Here is a 24,340-nt window from a genome sequence, read left to right as displayed (position 1 = left end):
GCCACATAGCCATGCCACACAAATCCATCACAGCTGACCAGACGTTATTGGCATTTTAACAGGAAAACCATCAATAGTATATTATTATGAGCGCGCCATTATCACTGCACTGCGCCATTGACGAACTCACACCCGCACGCCGCCTGTCGCCAGCCATCGCAAATGCCATCTATTAATGCCATCAATCCATTTCGGCTTTTCATTATTACACATTACAAATCAGTTAAATAGATATTACATATCGACAGCCATACATACATAGATACGATATATATGCACATGTCTGCTTTGAGTTATGGTGTTGGATATTGCCGTTGGTTGGTAGTTCGATTCGTTGGTTGATAGGAAATGTTCAACGAAATTAATAGGCGCTATTTAGATATTGAATTACCGTTATGTCATCGATTTTAATTAAAATTTCTACGCGCACACGTATACACGCACACACACACTATTCGCTCGCTTGCTGGTGCGGTGACACAGCGCCTAATAGTTTCAATCGCTGCCGTAGCATACATTTGGGCGTTTGATAATTGTCGCAGCCCATTATTTATTATTACTTACATTTAGGCGCATAGTGTCTTCCCCGCACGTACTCACCACTGTATGTATGAGTGTGTGTGCGTGTGTGTGTATGTGCTTTGAATTTATTGCTTCCACTTCCGTTTTTAATCGTCGCCTGATAAGCATCGCAAGCGCCTTAACGCAACTCCAAAGTGGGTGATGAATTACTTTGTTGACTTTTGCTGCGACTTATGAATCGCAGCCTTCAGGCGCTATTTGTCTGTGAGTGTATGTGTGAATAAGTATGCATCTATGTGTGTGTCTGTGTGTTTTCATTGACTTCTTTCTTTTGTTGCTGTGTATTTTTGTCGCAGCGTCGCTGCTTGTTTTCAAAGATAATCACGTCTGCAGAAGTTGAGACGCTTCTACCTCTGCAGACAGACGCGTTTCCTGCCGTCGCCAGCGTCGCCGTCGTCGCAGCAGTGGCTTAATTCATTTTGCATTTCTTAATCGCTTCTTCAGACTTCCGCGCTGCGACAGCATTTACATATATATTCGTACTTTTATATATGTTTCCATGTTTCTATGTTTGTTTGTGCATTTGCATTATGCAGTGCTGCGCGTGTATGTATCTGTGTCCATGCTTGTCTGCTGAATTTTAATTTCATTTTCGCTTTGGTTTTTAATTCTTTAGTCGCATTTGGTTTCTCGTCGCTGCCATTTCCTCTCTGCTAGTCGTCGGCTTCCACTGTGTTATTCTATTAAGCTTCGTCTGTGGAGTTGTTCTTCCTTACTTCTAGCACGTTATCTGTCTTTCTGTCTGTCTAGGAGGAAAGCCTTAATTTTTTTGCATACTAATTATTTTTGGGTACGAAAATGAGTTATGAACTTTGCACAAAGCGTGTGGAGATTGTGAGGGCAAGAGCAGATGCTCATTAATATTGTATTATACAGACAACGCATATATGAAGCGTTAAATATCTTTATATTTATATGTGTGTTAATGTCTAATATATAAAGAAGACAATAGAGTCTTATTTATGTACATACAAAATTGCTCCGATACGCCGATGATATTGATATCATCGGAAGCAACAACCGCGCCGTTTGTTCTGCTTTTTCCCGCATGGATAAGGAGGCGAAGCGAATGGGTCTGGAGGTGAATGAGGACAAGACGAAATATCTCCTGTCATCAAGCAAACAGTCGGCGCATTCGCGTCTTGGCTCCCACGTCACAGTTGACAGTCATAACTTCGAGGTCGTAGATAATTTCGTATACCTGGGAACCAGCATCAACAACACGAACAATGTCAGCCTCGAAATCCAGCGCAGAATAACTCTTGCCAACAGGTGCTACTTTGGACTGAGTAGGCAATTGAACAGTAAAGTCCTCTCTCGACGAACCAAAATCAAGCTCTACAAGTCGCTTATCATTCCCGTCCTGCTTTACGGTGCAGAAGCTTGGACGATGTCAACATCAGATGAGACGACACTAGGAGTTTTCGAGAGGAAAATTTTGCGCAAGATTTATGGTCCTCATAACATTGGCAACGGCGAATACCGCAGACGATGGAACGATGAGCTGTACGAGTTATACGACGACATTGACATAGTTCAGCGAATAAAAAGACAGCGGCTACGCTGGCTAGGTCATGTTGTCCGAATGGACGAAAACACTCCAGCCCTGAAAGTGTTTGATGTATCAGTACCCGCCAGAGGAAGCCGAGGAAGGAGAAGGCCTCCACTCCGTTGGAGGGACCAGGTGGAGAGCGACCTGGTTACACTTGGGATCTCCAACTGACGCCGAACTGCGAAGGAGAGAGAGAGGTGGCGCACTATCGTCGATTCGGCTATAACCGGCTAAACGGTTGCAACGCCAATCACAAACATTCAAAATTGCTCATACTAGCAGTACTGAAACTTTCCTTCCGCGCCAGTCCAAATTAGTATTTTATCTTCTTGTTTTGTAGCATCTCAGTGCCTATACATTAGATGTGCCACTGAAAGTTGTGGCCAGTTCGACTCTCCCAAACACAACTAAGTTCTTTACTCGTAATATTTGCTCCTCTTAATAAAATGTATAAGTTTCTTTCGTTTCTCATAATCTCAACGTTGTGTAAGGAATATTGTGTAAGATAATCTCAGTCGCCTGAATGTTGAGTTCTTTCAAAATAATGTGCTGTTGTTAGGAGGTATAGTCGAATTACCAATAAGATACAGAAATATCTGTTGAAGAAAGAGTTCGAAGTTCTCAATTATTAAATTTTAAAATAACTTATTGAAAACAATTAACAAAATAACGAATACTTAGTCCAAGACACAAGTTCTGTAAAATGTTCAAGCCGCTATAAAAATGAAACTATTAAATGAGTGATGTACACAATTTTATTCGAAATGGTAAAATTTTGCTTTCTTAAAAGCCTTCAAACTATTCAATCGTTGATCAATAGTTGCAGACACAGTTTTTATAGGTTTGCAAGACGGTGCTCGAACTAAAGATTCAATGAAACTCTTTGTTGGGTATTCGCCAGATCATGTTCTCCAGCTCTAACCACAAACTGTAGTCCAATGAATCTGGACTTTAGACCGAAAATCATCCAATGCTCTCCATCAATGCTCTCCAGGAGCAGTATTAATTAACTGAGTTACCACGCCTTCTAAAATATCCTGTGCTGTACACTTTTGCCTCAGTTTTAACACGTTTTCACAGAAGTATAGAGGAGTAACGTGTTTACAGGAGACTCCCAACCAAACCATTAGAGCAACTGGATGGTGACCACGTTGAACCTTTTAAATAAGATTTTTTGTGGAAATTAATGACGTTTTGCTTATTAAAAACTTGTTCAAAGGTCAACGTTTTTTCATCTGTAAAAATTATATTCATGGCCATTGATTGCGTGCCACTAAAGAAACCGCTTGCATCTGTAAACATCCACATTTGCTTCAAGCGCTTTGTCAAAGGATAACCGGTTGACCGATGGTAGGCGAATAAGTTTTGATTTTTTTTGCAGATTGATCTACTCTTCCATACAACATTACCTGGCCCAGTGACCATCTAACAAATTTTATCACTAAGATTAAACGATTTGATTATTTTTGGACTTTTTTCTGTCTATTTCGGATTACATTTCGAATAAAGTCAGTCAAATCTTTCTAGAGTTATAAACTTTGTTTTTTTTTTGTATAACAATTTCGAAATCTTATAAAAAAGATGAAATCTTGACATTTTCACTAAAAATATGAATGAAGTTAACTGCTGACAATTTGTTTCTCCATGCATTAACATAACCTCAAAATTAACAAAAAAAGATTTTATTAAATTTTTACAAAATATTGCTCGCTATTTCACATAATTTTCCAATTAATAAAATATTTTACGCAAAATAATAGCGTCAATCACTCACCAGCATAACGACACTCAAATTGACACAAATTCGGAATAAAAACTAATTAATTGCTTTCGCGTCAAGCGCTCCATTTATGCAGTCCGCGGCCACTTCATAAAACTCGCATTTAAATTTATTTAAATGATAGTCTGCAAATATAAAGAGCACTACGAGTATATGGCGTAATCATCGCTGCGCTTTAAGTATTTACCATTTTCACAAACGCAAAAAAAAGTGCAACAACAACAAATGATTGTCGACACTAGAGTTGTTGTTGTTGTGAAAATATATTGCCGGCGACAAATAAAACCGATTTGGCAGCGCAAACCGATTGCAACTATTGGTGTGTGGTGCGCCCGATGCCGCAAACGAGCGATGTGTGCAACAACAACAACAACAAATGCTGCTGCTGCAGCCAAATGTGGCAAATAACGCGCCAATGAACGGAGTCACACTGTTGACGATTGCAAAATAGAAAAACATCAATAACCGGAAAAGTGGCGCCACAGAGGCGTCAGCTCCCATTCACCGTTCGGCCCCAACACTCGGCGGCGCGGCGCTAAGCAATCGATGCCACCAAATCGGCGCGTCATTGGCGTCATCGTTGCTGGCGCACACTCTAAGCCAAATGGCTGAAAATGTCGAAAACACACAAAAACAGAAAAGCAACAACAAACAGGGCGTACGAGAACATAAATAAACGCAATGCATTTAAGCAATTGAATGGAGTGTGCAACCTGATACACTCAAATAAATAGCGGCAACAACAACAACAGCAACAGCAATAATAAAATAGCAACTCTGCCAGCCATTCAGCCAGCTATCGTCAGCCATCGATGCTGCCATTAGACGAGGCGATACGAGCGCTTAAATGATAACTAGACTAAGACAAACAACAACAAATACTCAGCTGTCTGTGTGTGTGTGTGTGTGCAGGATAAAATAGAAATAAAATATGTGCGGAGAAGCGGCGGAGAAGAAGAAGCAGCAATTGATGACGAATGTAAACCCCCTGCAACCAATTCCCCTCCCCCAACCAGTGCTCAACGTCGCGCAGACTAAACGTCTGTTCGCTTTTACGAGTTGACCTTTCCCGGCGCCCTTCCTTATCAGCGTCCGTTTCGCCCTTCTTCGCATGGCTTCTCTAAGTGCCATTTCACAGCAATTTCGACGCTGATAAATTTTTATTATTTTTGCAACATTGTTGTTGTTGTTGGTGTGTGGAGCGTGTTTGTTTTCTTGCTTCTGGCGCAGCATCTTCTTTCACTTCTTCTTTTTTATTTTCCTCAGTCAGTTAGTCGCCAATTTAATAGCATACTTTTCAGCGCTAAGCAGCCAGGCACAAAGTGAGAAAGAATGTGTGTTCAAAGCAAAGCAAAACAAAAACAATCACAACACCGCCGCTATGCCATGCGAAAACAATAGCAACCACTGTTCAATAGCGACAAAGCTTCCTACACAAGCCGAGCGAGGAAAATGTTTTTGTTTTTATCTGTGGCTCCCGGCTTCACTGCCAGCCAAGTGCAGCCAGCGGCGCAAATCCACAGTGTGTTTGCGTCAACAGTAGGCGCCACAATTGCGTGCTATGACAACAACAAAAGCATAGTGCCACCGCAGTCAGTCGGGTGACAAGTCGGCTGCTGTGTGCTGCCGGTTGCGGAAGTGCCACCGACGATGTTTGTGTTTCCGTTTGTGCAATTTTTAGATTTCACTACTTTGTCGTGCGCTACATCTCGTCGCTATTAATATTTCAACTGCTAAATTTTTGTCGCTACTACTTATTTGTCATTTGCTGCTGTTTTCTTCTTTAGTTTTCTAACACGAAAGCAGCGCTGCCATTTTCTAGTTTACAACATTCCTACTTGTTTAGTATAGTTTTAGGGTTCGCTTGCCAACTAATCGAGGTAATGTGTGGTTCCCTGCTGTAGTAGATATATATATGAATGTGTATTGAATATGGATTAATGCGGAGGACTCATGGATACAATGGTGGTAAATCGACCAATCTCATATTCTAAAATTATACCGATACCTGACTAATAAACCCTCTACATGGACCTACATCATTTGAACCATTGTGATTGTATCGAGGTTTTGAGGCCTTATTAAGTTTTCCTCATCCAAAAATTTAAATTTCTATAAGTGAAATATAAGAACGGTATACTTCAACTCACTACAGTTATGAAAAAACGAATACTCTCTACAAATGTCCGTTCGACAAGTCACCACCATCTACTGAGAATGTCGAAGTCTTACTGCCAGGTTATATCCACATTTTGTTTGTGTGTGTTTAAGTGCTTTTGTATTATTGCCGCAATTGTATCTCTCCTTCCACACCGCTGTCGATGGCTCTGTGCGGAAGAACTTAAAAACTTCCCTGGCGCCAGACTTTCTGACGCGTCACTTTGCTGAGCTGCCATGCTGCCGGGCTGGCTGCTGTCTTTGGCAACATCTTCCTGAAATTGATTGTTTTTCCTTTTTATTATATTCTCTTTTTTTTGCGAAGTTAAACTCATGTTGTTGTTGCCAAATTCAGTGAAATATTCGCAATGAATGGAAGTGTATTTCAGAGTTTCTTCTTTGGCTGGGTGACTGGCTGACTAACTGTTTTTTGACGATTCTTGTCATCAGCGTAAATAATGCAGTGCTTACTTTTAGTACAGTTAGTTTTTATTTCGGGGTTTTCTCTGTTTTTCTGAACTAATAATTCATGCATTAACTATTTGCTTGGCTTAAAGCTGGCGAAGTGCTGAGTGGATGTTTAAAGCTGATCAGCTGATGCGAAGACAATAAATGCGAATAAAGAAACAAAATATACATATGTATATGGTTTTAGGACTGTCTCCATCTTTTATGGCAGTACAAAAATATTGAAAAATAAAAGAAAAAATCCCTTTCATTTAAGAAAAATTGCTATGGATTTTAACTGTTCACATTTCATTTGGATAATTTGTAGAATACAACATACATACGGAGGTCCATGTATTAACCTCAACAAAATTAGTTCTTTTTGAAGCTTTTTAGATTACTTTTCGATAATTTGGCAGACGCCCGAAGAATTCTGACTTCTCTTTTTTATTGAAATAACCCCGCAAATAAATTGGGTGGGAGTCATATCTGGAGATATATATGCCCAGTTAATAAAATCACTCTTTGATTAACGACTGGTCGTCTTGTCGAAAGCAGTAACCATGAAAACCTAATTTTTTTTTTCAATTATAATTTTGCCGGAAACGCCGCTTTATGCCTAGACCTCGTTATCATACAATGCAGTTTCATAAAGCATGAGTATATATTCTTCTTCTTCTACTTAGGTACTACAACCATCTGTCGGTCTGATCCGAGAACACAAAACTACGCTAGTTGCCTTCACACTGTGTGAGGTCACTCCAGTTGTAAATATCAAAAGCACTTATTCCATCCATTGGATGGGATCTAGAAAATAAATCAGCTTTTCGCTGGAACATCGTCTTCCATGCGTAATGTGGCCTAACCAACGCATTAGTTGGATTTTTAAATGTTTAAGGCAGTAGTCTGCTTTAGAAGCCGAAAAAATCGTTTATTAGCAATTTTTGTTTAAAGGGAAGGAAATTATTGCGGTAAACGGAATTTTAAGACGATAGTGTACTATGTTTAAGGCTTAAAAAACAATATTTATTATTAAAAAATATTGAAGTTTTTTCAAAGTTGTAAGTATTTTTCTGGAGCGCCTGGAGTCTGCATTTGTACAGTGCTGGTGATGGAGATCGTGCGATGCATCTGAAACAGTCGAACCAATTTTTTTTTTTTTAATTTTTATAGGTTTCTTTTCTTTGTAAACTAAGAAGAAGTTATGAAATTCCAAATTTTTTCGAAGTTTGTTGAAATTTCACATAAATGTGACTGACAGTACTACCAACCTAAAAAAAAAAAATAATTCTCAAAATCCTTCGACGCGCGCAGTTTAAATTCAAATGTCACCTTATTTTTTGGGCACAGTATATATTCTTTTTGCTATCGCCGGCACCGTTTTCTAACACTTGTGAAAATGAAAACTCGAGAAAACGCGCTTTAAAGGTCTGCCTGAGCATTCGCACCTGCTCGGCGGTCGGCCACTAAAACTGCTCTAGCTTCGAAAATATGTCGAATTGGCCTCTGGAATTTTAAAGACATATTCTTGGATAGTTTTGGAAGAGATTTAAAACAAAACAAAAAAATCGAATTTTTGAAGCCTGTAAAGCAGACTACTGCTTTAACGACTCACAATCGTTTCATGCCAAAGACCTTGTGGCAAACAGTTCTTTCTTATATCTGTTCGTCATCCTTCATATATCAACGCTATTTAATGGGACCGGAATGATAAGTAACTTAGAGAGCTCAGATGGATAAGTTTCTCAATTGCCTAGCAATTCCAAAGTTGAACCCTTTGAAAAGAGTTACTTGAACTTGATCTCCAGGCTTAGACTGTTGGTGGACATTTGCAAATTTATAGCTGTCAACAGTGACGTAGTTCCCAAGACGCGAGCAATCTCTGTAGGGGGCCTCCAGGTACTTGGTCTTACCCTTGTTCAATACAAGACCATCTTCTTTTAGACAGGAAAGAGCTGAGCTGATTGTTGTTGGCGGTTGAATCTTGTTGGCGGCCTGATTAATGTTTTATTCTCGGCTACAGCCTGTATCAATACTCATATTATATACCATAAAACAATAGCAAAGTGTTTGCTTAACTTTTTATTTCACCATAAGTTTTTTTAAGCTTTTTTAGTAACAATTTGTTTTCATTTCAAAATGTTTTCATTGAATTTTTTGACAATTTCCATGTGAAAGCACTTATCAAAACAACAAGTTGTCATTGAAGTTTGAACATTAATTGTCAACTGGACATTGAAGTGCCATTAGCTTTAATTGAAATGCAACTGATATGACTACAGCAACAACAAACGCATTTCTAATACACGAAAATATACCCAAATGCTTTAAGCCACAATGACAACACTATTTGTTGTTGTTGGCGTTTATGACTGTGTAAACACTTTCATTTCCGCATTCAATGTCAGTACAGCGAAATTATAAAATATTAATTTCGCTTTGATTTTCGAAACGACAACGACACAGCAACAAAAACAAACTGAACTGAGTGCAAAAGCGAAAAAAACACAACAAAGCCAAAAATAGATTATTTAAATTGCAAACTCATGTGTAAAACTCACAAGCGACGAAAGCGCTTGAACCCGACAGACAATGAAATCAAAACGTGTTTTTTTATTTTTAATTTTTCTTTTTGTTTTTATTATTGGCTTTGCGCTATGAATTACATGCAGTTGAATTTTCACAAAATCTGTGCAAATATTTGGTTTTACAATCGACTCCATTTGCATCAGCAACAACAACAATGACAGCGGACAAACAAAGAATGCAAATGTTCGTCGCAGCGCACGCCCAGCGCACGGCAGCTGTATGCCAGTATGTCGGTGTGTTTGCTTTCGTCACTCATACGCCATAGTGTCACTGCGCGCCGCGTTGTTATTGTGCGCACCGCGGGCGCTTGAATTGAATTAAAGCATTCACGCCACTTACGCGAGCAGCTAGAAAATTGCAACAACAGAAAAAAGTTGTTGAAAAATGCAAATATTTAATAATTAATGAAATAATAAATGATTTTTGGAAAAAATTGCGCACGCTTTTTTGCTGTGTTTGCTGTCAACGGTTTTTTTCAATTTTTATTTTTCATTATTTTTTTTTCTATGTTTTTAATCAATTTCAAAAAAATCTAAATTTTTATGCGCATTTTTTCACTTATCAGCACTCACAGCGCCACTTTAAAGTGTTTTTATTGAGCAAGCTTTAAGCTATGGCATTGCGGCGGCTGTAAAAAGCGGTCCATAAATTATATTTAGCGTCGTAAACATGACAAATTACACACACTCACACATAGTTGTTAACACGCGAATAACTTGCTGCTTGTGAAAATAATTTTCTGCAATTCATTTCGGCATTAAAATTAAGCTGCACTTCAGCTGCGCCGCCAACTTCAGCTGCCGTCTGTTCACTTTCACAATTGACAAGCGGACAGACAGACATACACACACAAACGCGCGTACTTTTGTCTGATTACTTTCGCTTTTGTAATTCCGGCTGGCAATAACGCATGCAATCACAGCCGGCAAAAGTGCACAAACAAATAGCGCACAAACAAACACACACACACACACTGAAGTAAAATTTGTCATTAAAAGCGTTGCAAGCGTTGAAAGGCGCGCGCGCGCTTGTTGAAAATGAGTTTTACAAATTAATAAAAAGAGGAAAAAATGGAAAAAAGTTGCATAATATTTATTTCTTACTTTATCGCCCTGTGACAGCAATACTCGCCGTACTCGTATAGTGTAATTGGCTTTCGCTGAAGTTCGTTTCGCTTTGCGTTCGGTTTTATATTTATTTAAATTTTATTTTTATTTTTTGCCCATTTTGATTTCATTTTTCATACGGTGCAGAGCACTGTACTTCATTAATGATCTTGTTGACACGCTTGTGTGCAAATGCAGTGAGCGCGAAGCGGTGGGGGGCATTAATTTTAAATGGATTTCTTTATTACGACTCTTTATTATGACTGCGGATGAGACAGAGCGCACTGCGGTTTTATTGTGGCTTCAAGTGAATTTCCGCTTATTTGTAACAAGAAAAGAAGATTAAGGAAATCGCAGATAAAAATAACTCAGATTTTTCAATATAAAGATAGTTCAATAATTCGAATATTTCGATAATTTAAATAAGAATTTGGTAGCTTCTATGCGCTATTTAGTGACTCAGAAAAGTATTTAACCTTCCGATGGCATTTGTTGTCGATTTTTTTGATATCATATATACTTTCGCTTTAAAACCAATTTTCTACCAAAAATCCAATACAAAACCATAAAAAAATATTTGCAATATTTTATTTGAAATTTGTTTCACTTTCATTTGCAGGAATCAAAGCCAGTTGGGAAGAATGGTGGACATATGATGGCATATCCGGTAAGTAAAATTAAAGATAGCTCATAGAAATATGAGAATAATAACACTATATGGCAATATTTACTTTTTTTCTGGGTACTGAATCAAGCTATTAACAATAAAAAAAAATTCGCGCTCGAATTCAAATATTTCGTTTTTGAGGCGAAAATCGGAGTATAAATTTTTTTTTAATATGACTCAATCTGCCGGAAAAATAGTTTAGTCCAATACCCAGCCGAGTGTTGTACAGTGTACCTTCAAAACATTAGAAGGTTTTTTTTTAGCGGAAAGAGATAATTTTACTTCACCTTCATTGAAAATCTAAAAAAAAACTTGTTATTACATTTATTGAAATTTTATAAAAACAAACTTGTAATTAAATACAATCATCACTCATCGTCATTCAACAAATATTGCACATATAATTCGCCTCAAATGAAAAATGAATGTAAATCAGCAACATTTTTAAATGAAGTCATACAGAGTAATATTAGTTATCTGATCGTAAAGTAAATTTAGTCAAACACATGTAAATATTGAAACTATTTCTATTCAAACAACACACACTATATATATTATATGTCTACATATATCCATTTATTTAAATTTACAAACAATTTTGCCATTCAATCAATTAGGAATGTCAATGTGTCCAAAGTCCATTGACCGCCGGCGCTTTCTGTTCCCTTTTGTATCTAGAAATACTCATAATACTCATAAATATATAGGTGAGCGATACTTATAACGGACTTGCTGTCGCTTGCATTCGCGCAAATTTCACAAAATCAATTAACGTCCAATCCAAAGCGACAGTTATTGAGAATAATCACAACCTGCATGTGCGGTTACAAAAATTACCAATCAAGCGGGACAGCTCGCCAACTAGCGGAGCGAATATTGGCAGTTGTTGTATACATGTACAAACCTTTGAAATGATGATGAATGGAAAGGAAAGGAAAGGGAAAGCTTCCAAGAGGGTTTCAATAAAATCCCAATTATTTTGAGAATTGAAACAAAATTTGTATTATTTATTGAATGTAGTAGCTAATGAATCAAAATCAAATCAAAAAATATTGTCTAAAAATTATTTAATGTATATAAATCGATAAATTTTGCTACCCTATTATGTAAGGAAATTGGTGTATAGTTGCTGATTTACTAGGCATGACTATAGCAGGATTTTATATTGCGTATTGCTGTTGATATTACTTGTACTTGAAAACACAGTTAACAACCCTGAGTGTATATTCTCAAATATACTGAATTGGGCTGTTGCTTATGAGCAGTAGTCGGTTGTTATATAATATAAAGGTTTTGTTAAAGATTTATAACTCAAATGCTTACAGATTTTATGTTTATACAACAAACCATCTAAATCACATCCTCAGCACCATCATGAGAGAGGGATGAGCGTCGAGAATTTCAGCAGAAGACAATTGTTACGACACTCGAATCAGACATGATAGGTCTACAACTTTGCTTCCGCCATTTCTGGTCGATTAAATCGATTTTTTTATATCGATCTTGGACATTTGTGTCAACATTAACCCAATAAAATATTTGTAGAGATCTGTTTGCATTCCAAACTTATTCTCAACTGAAAATGTCACTTTTTGAGCCGCGTTGAGCTTTTCTTTTTCAATTCCAAGAAAAGTGCTGAGGCTAATTGAATGCTTTCGGATACGTACGGTGAGGCTGTCCTAAATGAAAAAAGCCTTAAATTTACAAAAACAAAAACGGCGGAAGCAAAGTTGTAGACCTAATAAATTATAAAAAAATATATGTATATTCAAAAAATTTCTCAAAATCATATTTTCTCGTTAACTGCCTTCCCTAAATAAAAGCGTCAGCGGCAAATGACTGTCAAAAAATTCTCATGCCCATACAATTTGTATGGCGCATACCGAAATAACGCGACGGCGACGCTGAGCGGTTGAAATGGCTACGAAAAACGAAGTTTCTCTGTACAATAAAATGTCACAACAACAATTCAAGTAAACATTTTGATATTTGACGTAAAGTTGCGCTTTTATTTAGGGATGGCGCAACGACGTTAACGCTGAGCGGTAAAAAACGTTCCGCCAACGCTTTTATTTAGGGAAGACAGTAAGTTTTCCTCATCAAAAAATTCAATTTCAACAAGTAAAATATAAGGTCGATATATCTGAATTGAATACAGTTGTAGTCTCGTGCATAATATAGATTAAATGATATAATAACATCGATTGTCTTCGAATATTTTCATTAACAATACTTTAAAAATTTTCTATAAAAAAAATTATAAAAACTTTTTAGAAAAACTTAAAATGTTTAAGTGAGAATTAAATATATAAATATAAATACAACTCCCATACTAAAAAAAAAAAAAATAATTTTAGTTCCTTTATAAGTAGATGGTGCTGAGATCAGATTTGATTTGAATTCGAAATATATTTGAACTAGAATACCTACAGCCGAAGCTGGTATATTTAAAATACAAAATCGATTTTTAAGAAATACACTCCCTCCACCGTGCTAAAACAGGCCTTACATAACAGGAAATATTAAAAAACCAATACATACACATACTAATAGCTTGTAAATTTAAACCGCCGGCAGAAGTCAAAGTGAAATCTATAAATATATACTTACATATAAACAAACGTGAAGTAATAAGCGCGGCAACTCGAAATTGTTGCATACCAGATTGTTGCATGCACCACAACAACCGCCCAATGCGACATTCCGCACGCCCGCACTATGTGCCGTACAACGGTATGCTAAGCGACTGATTCAACCGCATTTTGACAAGTCACTATAGCGGCAAGTTGCCTCCTACAATGGTAAATATAAGCGACTGTTTGTGAATGCTGCTACATCTATGTATGTATGAGCAAGTTTGTTTGTATGTATATGAGTTGCAGTTGCATTTGCCACAATTGAGCTAAGCCACAGCTGAATTGACGTGAGTGACATGTGACCTGTCGCAAAGTTTGCGTGCAGACAAAATTATTTGTTTACTTGCGCTCCTGTGTGTATACCTCTGTGTGAGGGTGTGTTTAAAAGTGAAAGAGCAACACAACGTGGCAGGTGGGCCATTTGAGTGGTGGAGTGCAGAGACTGACGAAAATATGAGCGACAAATGTCGCTGGATTCATATAGAAATGACAGCTGGATATGCGTGCAATGAATAAAAAAATTAATATTTCCGGCATAAAAGAACAAAAATGCATTCGTGTAAATTCACACTGAAAGGCCGAAACGGAGTTATATATATTTAAATAAAGGGTGTTGTATTAGGGCTTTTTTGGTATGGCTATGGAACATTGATAGTTTGATATGATTGAGCTAGTGTTTGAGTTTGCCACTTGAAGACACCAGCTAGTCTTTTCGATGCTGAAAAGTTTCTCAAAAAACTTCAATGACTGAGAAGAGGCTACTTATTCGAAAATGATTCAGTCAAATATCGAAGATCAGCACATCCCAATTGAAAAACCCTGTCCAATCGGCATATAACCAAACTTTTCCATCGCAGCGCTATACATACATTCCCACCACTACACTCACGCAGCATTCTATTTGCCGAGCGCGTGTTCACTTTGATGGCATCGGATAAAATATAGCCGCGCTTTTCATTCACCTAACCGATGTCACCGAAGTTGGGAGTTAGCGGTGTTGCGAGTGAATTGCAGTTCGTGGCCTGCAAATCCGGCAACTGACATTGGACAAACTTCCGCGCCGTGCGAGTGACTGACTTTCACATTGCCGCCTTGACATGTCCGCCGCCATTGAAATTGCCATTGACTGCATTTAAACTGGAAGTAATTAAAAGTGGTTATTTAAAGGCGAATTCACTTTAATTCGCTCTGATAAGAATTTAAAATATGGCTTCCATTTCTGCTTTTTGTGCTTTTGTGTTTTTGGTTTAAAGTACTAAATTTATGAATACGAATTCTGATGTGAGAGATAGTATTTATTTTCATACATTTTGAATTAATATTTTGAAAACTCTTGGCATTATTGAGAAGAGAGGCCCTCTCCCTCCCTCTTTCTTTTGGCGTTATAATGGTTTCAGAAATTTTAGTCGGGTCCACAAAAACTCATCAGTCGTTACTTCGTTTAAAATATTGACGCCGATTCGGTGTTTCAAATAAAGTCAGGTCCATCTCCGCCACAGTTTTCCAAAAAGATAGGAAACCTTCCTCTACCGCTACTATCATCAAATGATACCGCATTAAGCACTTTCAAAGCTCGAAGCTCTGATCTCAACGGAATCTTCATCTTATCTCATGATTAACGGAGGTTTCCGCATTGTACTAATTGTTCTGTTCATTTTGAAATCCAATGAGGTCTTTGGAAGAGCTCCGCAGCGATTGAGAAATGTTCGCTTCAATTTCGTGTTTTATCAAATCAAAATTATTTTAAATATTTTTATATTACACGAAAGAACTCTAATTACCTACATCATATTTATTTCATTTTTTTTTGTAGGACCAAGTTTTTGGGGCCTTATCAATCCACAATGGAATATGTGCAACAAAGGGCGGCGTCAGTCCCCAATAGACATAGTGCCCGACAAATTACTCTTCGATCCATATTTGCGGCCATTACACATCGATAAGCACAAGGTAAGATCAGTTTTGGAGTTGGTCCATCAAACACATACATATATCATCCGTTCACGCCTCGACATAAACTCGAGTTTAATGCATTTCGTTCAACACCAAAAGGTGATATAATTTAGATATTTATTTATTCATCGTTCATAACAAAACGTCAATATATACTGTGATAAAGTCGAAACCAATGGCAACACATTAGCCAAAGCGAAATTCGCAAAACGTAATACCAAAGTCACTTACCAATCTCAAATTCGTGCAACATAATTTTCCTTCTAAAAGATCCTAAAATTGTACAGCCTCTTTTTGAAGTCTTCCTACTCTTCTACCAGTTCAACATATGCATATATTTGAGAAATAAACATGGTGATATCCTCTCCATTTTGTTTCCCATAAAGGCAAACACATACTGCATACAGATACAGAGACACAACCTGCTAATCGTTCAAAAACCATGTGTACAATCAATATCTCAAAGTTGTCTTCTTTCTCGTTTTTCCATTTTCGTCGCATCGTTTGCTGACTGCCTGCGCGCTCGACTGGCTGATTGTTTGAATGTTTTACTTTGTTGACTGATTCGCCGGTTGACTGTTTGGACTGACTGCTTGTTTGGCTAACCGATTGCGGGTGTTCTTGGCATCGGTCGATTCGTTTGTTCGTTGATTCTTTGGTTGGCTGTTATCGCACAGGTTTCCGGTACACTACACAACACAGGTCAATCGCTCGTCTTCCGCGTGGACAAGGACACAAAGCAGCCGGTGAACATCACCGGAGGCCCACTCGCCTATCGCTATCAATTCGAGGAGATTTACATACACTACGGCACCGAGAACAGTCGGGGGTCAGAGCACTACATACAGGGTTACAGTTTCCCCGGCGAGGTAAGTACATATATACAAGTAACGTATATGTAAATGAGACACTGAGACCACTGACAGCTGACAGTTGACTAGTGACAACTTGTTGGTTTACGCAAGCATTTTTCACTTTACCGCTAATCCATGCGCTTTCTCTTCCACAGATACAAATCTACGGCTTCAACAAGGAACTCTATCACAATATGTCCGAGGCGCAGCACAAGTCGCAGGGCATTGTGGCGCTCTCGCTCATGGTGCAAATTGGTGATACGCCAAACCCCGAACTACGAATTATTACCACCACCTTCAACAAGGTTTTGTACCGAGGTAAGTGTGTTCTATTTGTGTTTGCCACTGCCTCGGCGGTGTGTGTGGATTTCAAATGTCAACGACATGCACTTCAAATGTGCCGCCGCCACCGGTCGCAGCGACCGTGTGTGTGTAAGTGTGCGTGTCGAAAAAAGAAATTAACAAGACATGGAAGTTATTTCCGGTCAACAAAGTGCAAAGGCAAATTCAAATACGAGTACGAACGAGTGCAAGCATTCCCCCTACGGCAGCCACAGGAGTGTGTTGAGCGTGGGTGTGAGGTGGTCGGCGCCAAATATAGGCCGGCCGGTAGCAGTTATTATTTCTGTAGGCAATTTTACTTTCCCATTTCTCGTAGGTTAAATCATCATGGTGGCGGTGGATACCAACGGCCTGAACCGCAGCCATTACGATCCGTAAACGACGCGGCTCACTGCAGGCGACCCGCAGTGAAAAAGCAAACAAGTCGGCTTTTAAAGGAAATAAAATACTAAAAATAAATCAAAGCGACAATTCTATGCATGTTTCCACGCGTATATTTGTTTTTGCCTCTTCGGTGTTCAAAGCAACACACAACACACAACAACAACTACAACAAGCAAAGCTTCAAGTCTCGGTTGTATTACGAATACACTTCGCCATCCCTAAACGCCTGTGTAAATAGAAGAACCGCAACAACAGCGCAAAATATAGCAACAACACCGTCTTAACGCTCGTTCACCTTTGACCACCTCGAGAGCTGGCGCAAAATTATGCGCTGCCAAATGCAATAAAAACGCCCGCTCATAATGTAATAACAGGGCCAGCAACAATTGCAATTGCCACTCGGCCTTCCGCTGTGCATTTTGCCACTCAAACGGCTGGCAAGTCCGCGTTCGTCTTCTGGCTGGTCTAGCATAGCGTCTCGCGTCATTTGCAAGCGTTAGCTTGGCTTCAGTGGCAATAAAGTGGAAAGTAAAAACGGGAAGAAGCGAGAAAAGCCAATCAACGATAATAGTCGGCCTGTTGTTGTTGTTTTTTTTTAAGAATTGCAAACAGCAAAGTGGCAGTTAAATTTTTCTATAACACCAATCTTGCCACACAGTCACCGTCACGCCAGGCAACACCGACGTATGAAAACTACAAAAAAATAAAATAAAATAGCAATAAATATTCTTAAGAAACTAGCTGTGTGACGAAGATTGTTCATATTCTCCAAATAATTTTCAAGAAGATTCCGACTTGACAGTCCATGGGCGGATGAAAATCCGAGACCGTACTTATTTTCCGACCCAAAAATTAACCTGAACTTGAACTAATACATATGTAAGTGTATATCTAAATCGGATAATAACCACCTAGCCTCCAACCATTAAAAGTGCATTAATTCACTAAGGAAAATCGCTAGAGAACCCCAAAGTGGGCCCAGGCTTCAATATTCCAAATATTAGGTTTTCATACTTCCGGTGAACTTTTTAACATATCGGTTAATAAGTTAGGTATTATTCGATATTCGTTATAATAGGAGTGAAATAGGTCAAGCTGGCCCCCATATTCTATATATAAGGATTTTCATTAGTCTATACCGAATATATGGGACGAATTATGTATTATCTTAATTAATTAATTGTGAGATTGTATTCTTATATAATTAAATTAAATATCGACTCTTCCAGTGTATAAAAATATTTCGCTATATCAACTGATTTTCCTCTGAGCAATGAAACAATTGCTTTATCTCTTAAATTAATCATTATTTATCTTATATATTTTACAGGGTTCTCCACACCCATCCGGCACATATCCGTGCGATCACTGTTGCCAAATACGGATCACTACATCACCTACGAGGGGTCCACAACGCATCCCGGCTGCTGGGAGAGCACCGTATGGATAATTGTAAACAAACCTATTTATATTACAAAGCAAGAGGTGAGCATGCCCTTTGAGCACCCCAAAAACTACACTAGTTCGATAATTAACGCTAAATATGTATGCAATTTACGCTAAATTGAATAATTTCATGGCAAAACCTAGCGCCGCAAAAAAACAAGCATGTATGTGTGAGTTTTTGTATGTATGTGGGGAAAAGAGCAATGAAGGCATAATTACAACCTAATTGAACTTAATTAACCGCATCAGCGAATTTGTTTATTTCGGTGGTTAAATTACAAATTGAATTCTGCGTATAATTTTAATTGTCGCATTGGAAATAAATTGGCGATAAATGCAACTACGAATTGCTACGTGCGTGCTCATGTATGTATGTATATGGTGTTTATATGGTGTTGAGCGAGTAAATGCAATTATTTTTGTATCATACTTAATATAATATCATGTTTTTAATTTACTTAATACTAATGTCAGCTGTGGCTCGATAAATTAGTTGGTTTTAAGCTGGTTGATGGAAATACAATTATTTTGAATTGCCTGAAAATGGAACTCACTCTTTTTGCTGGAAAAATATTTATTTCAGTTGTAAAAAAATCTGAAAAAGACGAAGAAATACAGACGTGGTTTTAGATAAATACATAGTTCCGTATTCGTCATGTTAGCATTTGAGAGCTCTTAAAGATCCATTTTAAGTCTATATCCATCGTATTAGCCAATAGATTATAAACCGACCTCTGAGTTCGACATACTGTTTTGGACTCCCGAGATGCAAATTCGGATCGGATTATTTCGAATACATAAGAGCTACATTACATCCCGAAGAAAGTTGTATTTTGTCTATGTCGGCACACCATTATTATTCCATAAACTTTCAGAAAAGAATTCTCAGCAATAATCCATAAAGATATGGTAGATGTGTTCTGTTAGCTCTATACCAGTTATTTTGTTCCTAAGATTGGACATAAATTTTATGGAACAATCGGGAAATACATTTTCAAGTGTCAGCTCTAAAATATTTGAATTTTGTGATATTAAACCTTTTGTATTGCCGAGATAAGGTCTATTTCGTAGCTCAATAGGTCTATGAAATCTAAGTTGAAATTCATATTCGAAAATTACTACAGTTTTCGATGTAAGCTGATTGAGTTCAAGGTTCTAGAGTTGAACGTTTCATAATCGATTGCATTGCTCGAAAGCTCTGCTAAGAAAGCTTTATCCAAAACACTGTAAAATACTTTTAACATATTTTTTACATCTGAAAAGAATACCTGAAGACACGTATAACCATGTCCTCACCGAACCTTCATTGGTTCGTGGAAGTATTTTCGCTTTCAATCAACCATTTTCTACTTCAATAGGTCCGTAACTGTATGTTTATATACTTTATATAATATTTCCAATTGCATTATTGCAGCAAAAATTTTTGCGATGAATAAAAGATGCCAATTCAGTAGGTAAATCGAACAGTTGTGACCAGAACCGTTCGAGGGTAGCCCAAGTGGTGAAGTGGCGGGAAGTGTGTCCGTGTAGTGGCACACTCTGTGTGCTCTCTCTCACACTCACCACATCAACGCTGGCGCTTAATATAAACGTAATTACGTGTTAAGTGCTTGTAATTTGTTTAAAGCGTTTTATTGCGGATTTTTTCATACTTTCGTCTCAACAATTACAATTTCAATAATGTTTACAATCAGCAAAATACACTCACACTTACACAGAAGCACAGACCAATGAGCACACACGTGTTTAAATGGAAATTAAGTTATTGGCAAAAAAGTGCTTGTTGTTGGTGGGGTATAGGCCGATAAAAGCTCAAAATTAAATATTTACACTTTCGGTAGTGATTCGAACAGTTCGAGAAAAAAAACAATCGTAATGAATAAATTATGCACCTAACGAAGCAATAAAAAATTTAAATAATTGTATATGAGCTGTATTTGCTTTAAAAATGTGTGTCATATAATTCACTTTTAAGTTGAATTTTATGTTTAAACTATTTAAATGGATGTTTAAGTAAATTGACTATTGTATATATGTATATTTTTTTATACTCTCGCAACAAATGTTGCTAAAGAGAGTATTACAGTTTTGTTCACATAACGGTTGTTTGTAACACCCAAAACTTAACGAGTTAGATATAGGGTTATATATACCAAAGTGATCAGGGTGAAGAGTGGAGTTCAAATCCAATTGTCTGTCTGTCCATCCGTCCGTCCGTCTGTGCAAGCTGTAACTTGAGTAAGAATTAAGATATCTTGATGAAACTTGGCACACTTATTTCTTGGCACCATAGGAAGGTTGCTTTCGAATGAGCAAAATCGGACCACTGCCACGCCCACAAAATGGCGAAAACCGAAAACACACAAAGTGCCATAACTAAGCCATAAATAAAGCTATGGAAATAAAATTTGGTATGAAGGATCGTACTATGAAGGGGCATATTTGGATGTAATTTTTTTGGGAAAGTGGGCGTGGCCCCGCCCCCTACTAAGTTTTTTGTATATATCTCGCAAACCAATAGAGGTATATAAACCAAACTTTCTGCAGTCGTTTTTTTAGCCACGTCCTAACACAGTCCAAAAATGAAAGAAATCGGATCATAACCACGCCCACCTCCCATACAAAAGTTAGGTTGAAAATTACTAAAAGTGGGTTAACTCTCTAAGGAAAAACGTCAGAAACACTAAATTTCACATAAGAAATGCCAGATGAAAGCTGCACTCAGATTTTTTTACAAAATGGAAAATGGGCGTGGCGTCGCCCACTTATGGGTCAAAAACCATATCTCAGGAACTACTCGACCGATTTCAATGAAACTTGGTTTGTAATAGTTTCCTTACATCCATATGATATGTAATAGGCCAAATCGCTTCACAACTACGCCTACTTCCTATATACCAGAACTTTGAAGACGATCTGAATCGTTATAAGAATACAATATGAATACAATATAAAGTAAGTACTAGTGAAGATATCGGTGCAGAACTTTGCACAAATACTATGTTAATAGTGTGGCAGCCCCATTCTAAAAATCGCCGTAATCGGACCATAGGTTTTTAAGGCCCCATATATCGAACACGAGGACCTCGGTGCTTCTAACCTAATATTATGGTTTCCAACTTTCAATGGACTTTATACAATATATATGATGAATATGTGGGTCAAATTGTGTATTATATAATATAAATAAAGTTAAATAAATAAATTGCGATAGTATAAAATGTTCGGTTATAACCCGAACTTAGTCCTTCTTTACTTGTTTTTTTTTTTTTTAATATTGACAACTTCTGACTGCAGATGTTAGTCGACACTCAAAGAAAGGCATTGACGCTTAGACCACCACTAAACACTTGTCAACACAACCCCTCCTTCCTTTTGTGGTGTCTGTCTCGATGTTGAACACACGGTGTGACCCATAGATTCTGGGAACTGCAAGCTTTGAGCAGACTTCAAATGATTGTTACTTGCTTTTGCCCAGTATTTGAATGCTTTCTGAATCGATTAAAACAATCAACCGATCAACTTCCCAATGTAACCCAACCTAAATAAGCTCTACACTTAACAAACATTTTTATTTTTTATTTTTTAATTTCAAAATCTTTTTGGAACACATAAAAACCATCGCAGCAACCCGTTTTAATCACGATCGATCATTGCTTAAGATTTAATCCAAGCTTATGGTTTCCAAGCTGATGTCAACTTAATTATAGATTCTTAAGACACATTGTCAAGATTTTTATATCATTTTTTATAGCTAACAAAATACGAAAATCTGAACATTTTCAGTTTCTTTGAGATATAGTTATCAAAGAAACAACCCATTAATTGACAATTGACTATAAATATATCGAAGATAGAATATATAATATCTCCAGAAAGATTATAACTTTTTGAAAAAAAATTTAAAATTTTACTATAACTACACTTCTGGTTTTTCATTGCAGTTATACCAACTCCGACGACTGATGCAAGGCTCCGAGAGTACACCGAAAGCGCCACTAGGTAATAATGCGCGGCCCGTGCAAGGACTACACCATAGAACAGTAAGGACAAATATAGACTTTAAGCGTAATAAGGTGAGCAACATAACAACAACAAATACACGCAAATACTGCAATAAATATATTTAAAGCGATGAAATATTAATGCAATTGCCACAATTTTTGCTTACCACTCTTTGCAGAATCAAAATTCATGTCCGACCATGTACAAGGATATGTATTACCGCGCGAATCGCTGGTCACCGGACACTGGCTTATTGATTCGTTGACCCAATACAGGGCACATGCAAATAAATTACAATAATATTAATAATAATAATGGTAATCGTAATCGTAATCGTAATCGTAATGGTAATGGTAATCATAACGTTAGTGATTGTAATAGTCAGAGTGGCAAGAGTAACTACATTTGCGATAAGTGTAAAGACAACGGTAATAAACACTACTACAAGCATCGTGTGGTGTACAACAACAACAGCGGCAATGGTGCGAACACTGATAATAACAACAACAACAGCAGCAGTGGTGCGGCGCTGCGAGCTTGCAAATGTATGCAAAATAATTACGAACACAGCAGTTGTGGTCACAACAACAACACCGACAACACGGCAATGGCAAGTGACAACTTTAATTGTAGCAACAATGGCAAACGACCACCAGCACCAGCAGCAACAACAACAACAACAATATATTTGCGCTGCGCTGCGGTGAGTGGCGGCAATTTGCGCCCGGCAATAAATGTACACCAGAATAATCGAATTCGTTATTACGAAAGCCATCGCGAAGATACAAGCGGTAATGCGCCAGTGCGGCAGCTGCAACTGTTGCTGCCAATTGCAGCGTTGCCCAGCGCACGCACCGAATTCGCGCTTTTCCATGCTTAATTTCACACATTTGTCATTATTATTGGCGATATGCAAACGGACACACACACAAACACATACAAATGCAGATGCAATTGCATATATATATATATATACATGTGTGTGTGTGGTGTGGTTGCGCATATGTCTGCCTTGTGTAAAACCGATTTAAATGTATTCGCCAAGCTTTTCGTTATTAAATTAAATTGTAATTCGATTCAGTTTGGCAACAGTGTGTAAAGGAAAAAACGAAAAAAAAAAATTAACAAATTATAGACATGAAAAAATATGTTCTGGAATCAGGTATACTACGCGCCACTCAAAGCTTCATACATTAAAATGTGAAAAAAAAACAAGATAAATGAATACCAAGCAGCAACTGTGCGTATGAGTGTGAGTGTGTACTTGAATCACACTCACTCACACACAGCTAAAATATACAATAATTATAGCTAAATAGAAGTCATAATAATAAATTAATATGCAAACTGTATGGGCGGACAATAACTACAAAATAACTAGCAAAAATTAATTAATGGACACCGTAAATACATATAGAACATACATACAAACATGCATATATAGTCACATACATACATACATATATGAAGTATAAGATAAAAAAAAGCAAGTAAAATGATAAAAAATGCTCCAATAAACAGTGCACTACGCATACTTACTTATATACTCAATAATAAATCTACTCATTAGTCAGAACTATAATTATGTATAATTAACCGCTTCTGCTTGACCTATACTCACTATCACCCATACAACAAAATGTAATGCGAGGTAATCTAAAAGTAATGCACCCCTTTTTAGGTGGTAATGCAGCTAATTTAGCAGTAATGCTACAGTTATTTCAAAATCTACGTTATTTTACCCACACCTCAAATGTAATGCGAAGTAATTAAAAAGTAATGTACTCATTTTAAAGTGGTAATGCAGCTAATTTATCAGTAATGCAACAGTTATTTCAAA

At 37.5% G+C, this 24,340-nt stretch overlaps 1 protein-coding gene across 1 annotated transcript in view; it reads left to right on the top strand.

Moving 5' to 3' along the window:
- Positions 1 to 22,818, top strand: part of LOC105219307 (carbonic anhydrase-related protein 10) — a 45,851-nt gene extending 23,033 nt beyond the window's left edge. The window contains exons 2-8 of the mRNA XM_011195350.3: positions 10,833 to 10,880; positions 15,330 to 15,466; positions 16,147 to 16,338; positions 16,479 to 16,641; positions 18,380 to 18,534; positions 22,440 to 22,571; positions 22,679 to 22,818. Coding sequence (XP_011193652.1) covers positions 10,833 to 10,880; positions 15,330 to 15,466; positions 16,147 to 16,338; positions 16,479 to 16,641; positions 18,380 to 18,534; positions 22,440 to 22,571; positions 22,679 to 22,765 — 914 coding nt within the window. The 3' untranslated portion in view covers positions 22,766 to 22,818. The remainder of the gene's footprint in view (positions 1 to 10,832; positions 10,881 to 15,329; positions 15,467 to 16,146; positions 16,339 to 16,478; positions 16,642 to 18,379; positions 18,535 to 22,439; positions 22,572 to 22,678) is intronic.
- The last annotated feature ends 1,522 nt before the right edge of the window (positions 22,819 to 24,340 follow it).

This window comes from Zeugodacus cucurbitae, chromosome 5, assembly GCF_028554725.1.
Source record: "Zeugodacus cucurbitae isolate PBARC_wt_2022May chromosome 5, idZeuCucr1.2, whole genome shotgun sequence".
NCBI classification, from domain to species: Eukaryota; Metazoa; Arthropoda; class Insecta; order Diptera; family Tephritidae; genus Zeugodacus; species Zeugodacus cucurbitae.
The sequence above is the reverse complement of the archived record's forward strand: the minus strand, read 5'-3'. Positions and strand labels throughout refer to the sequence as shown.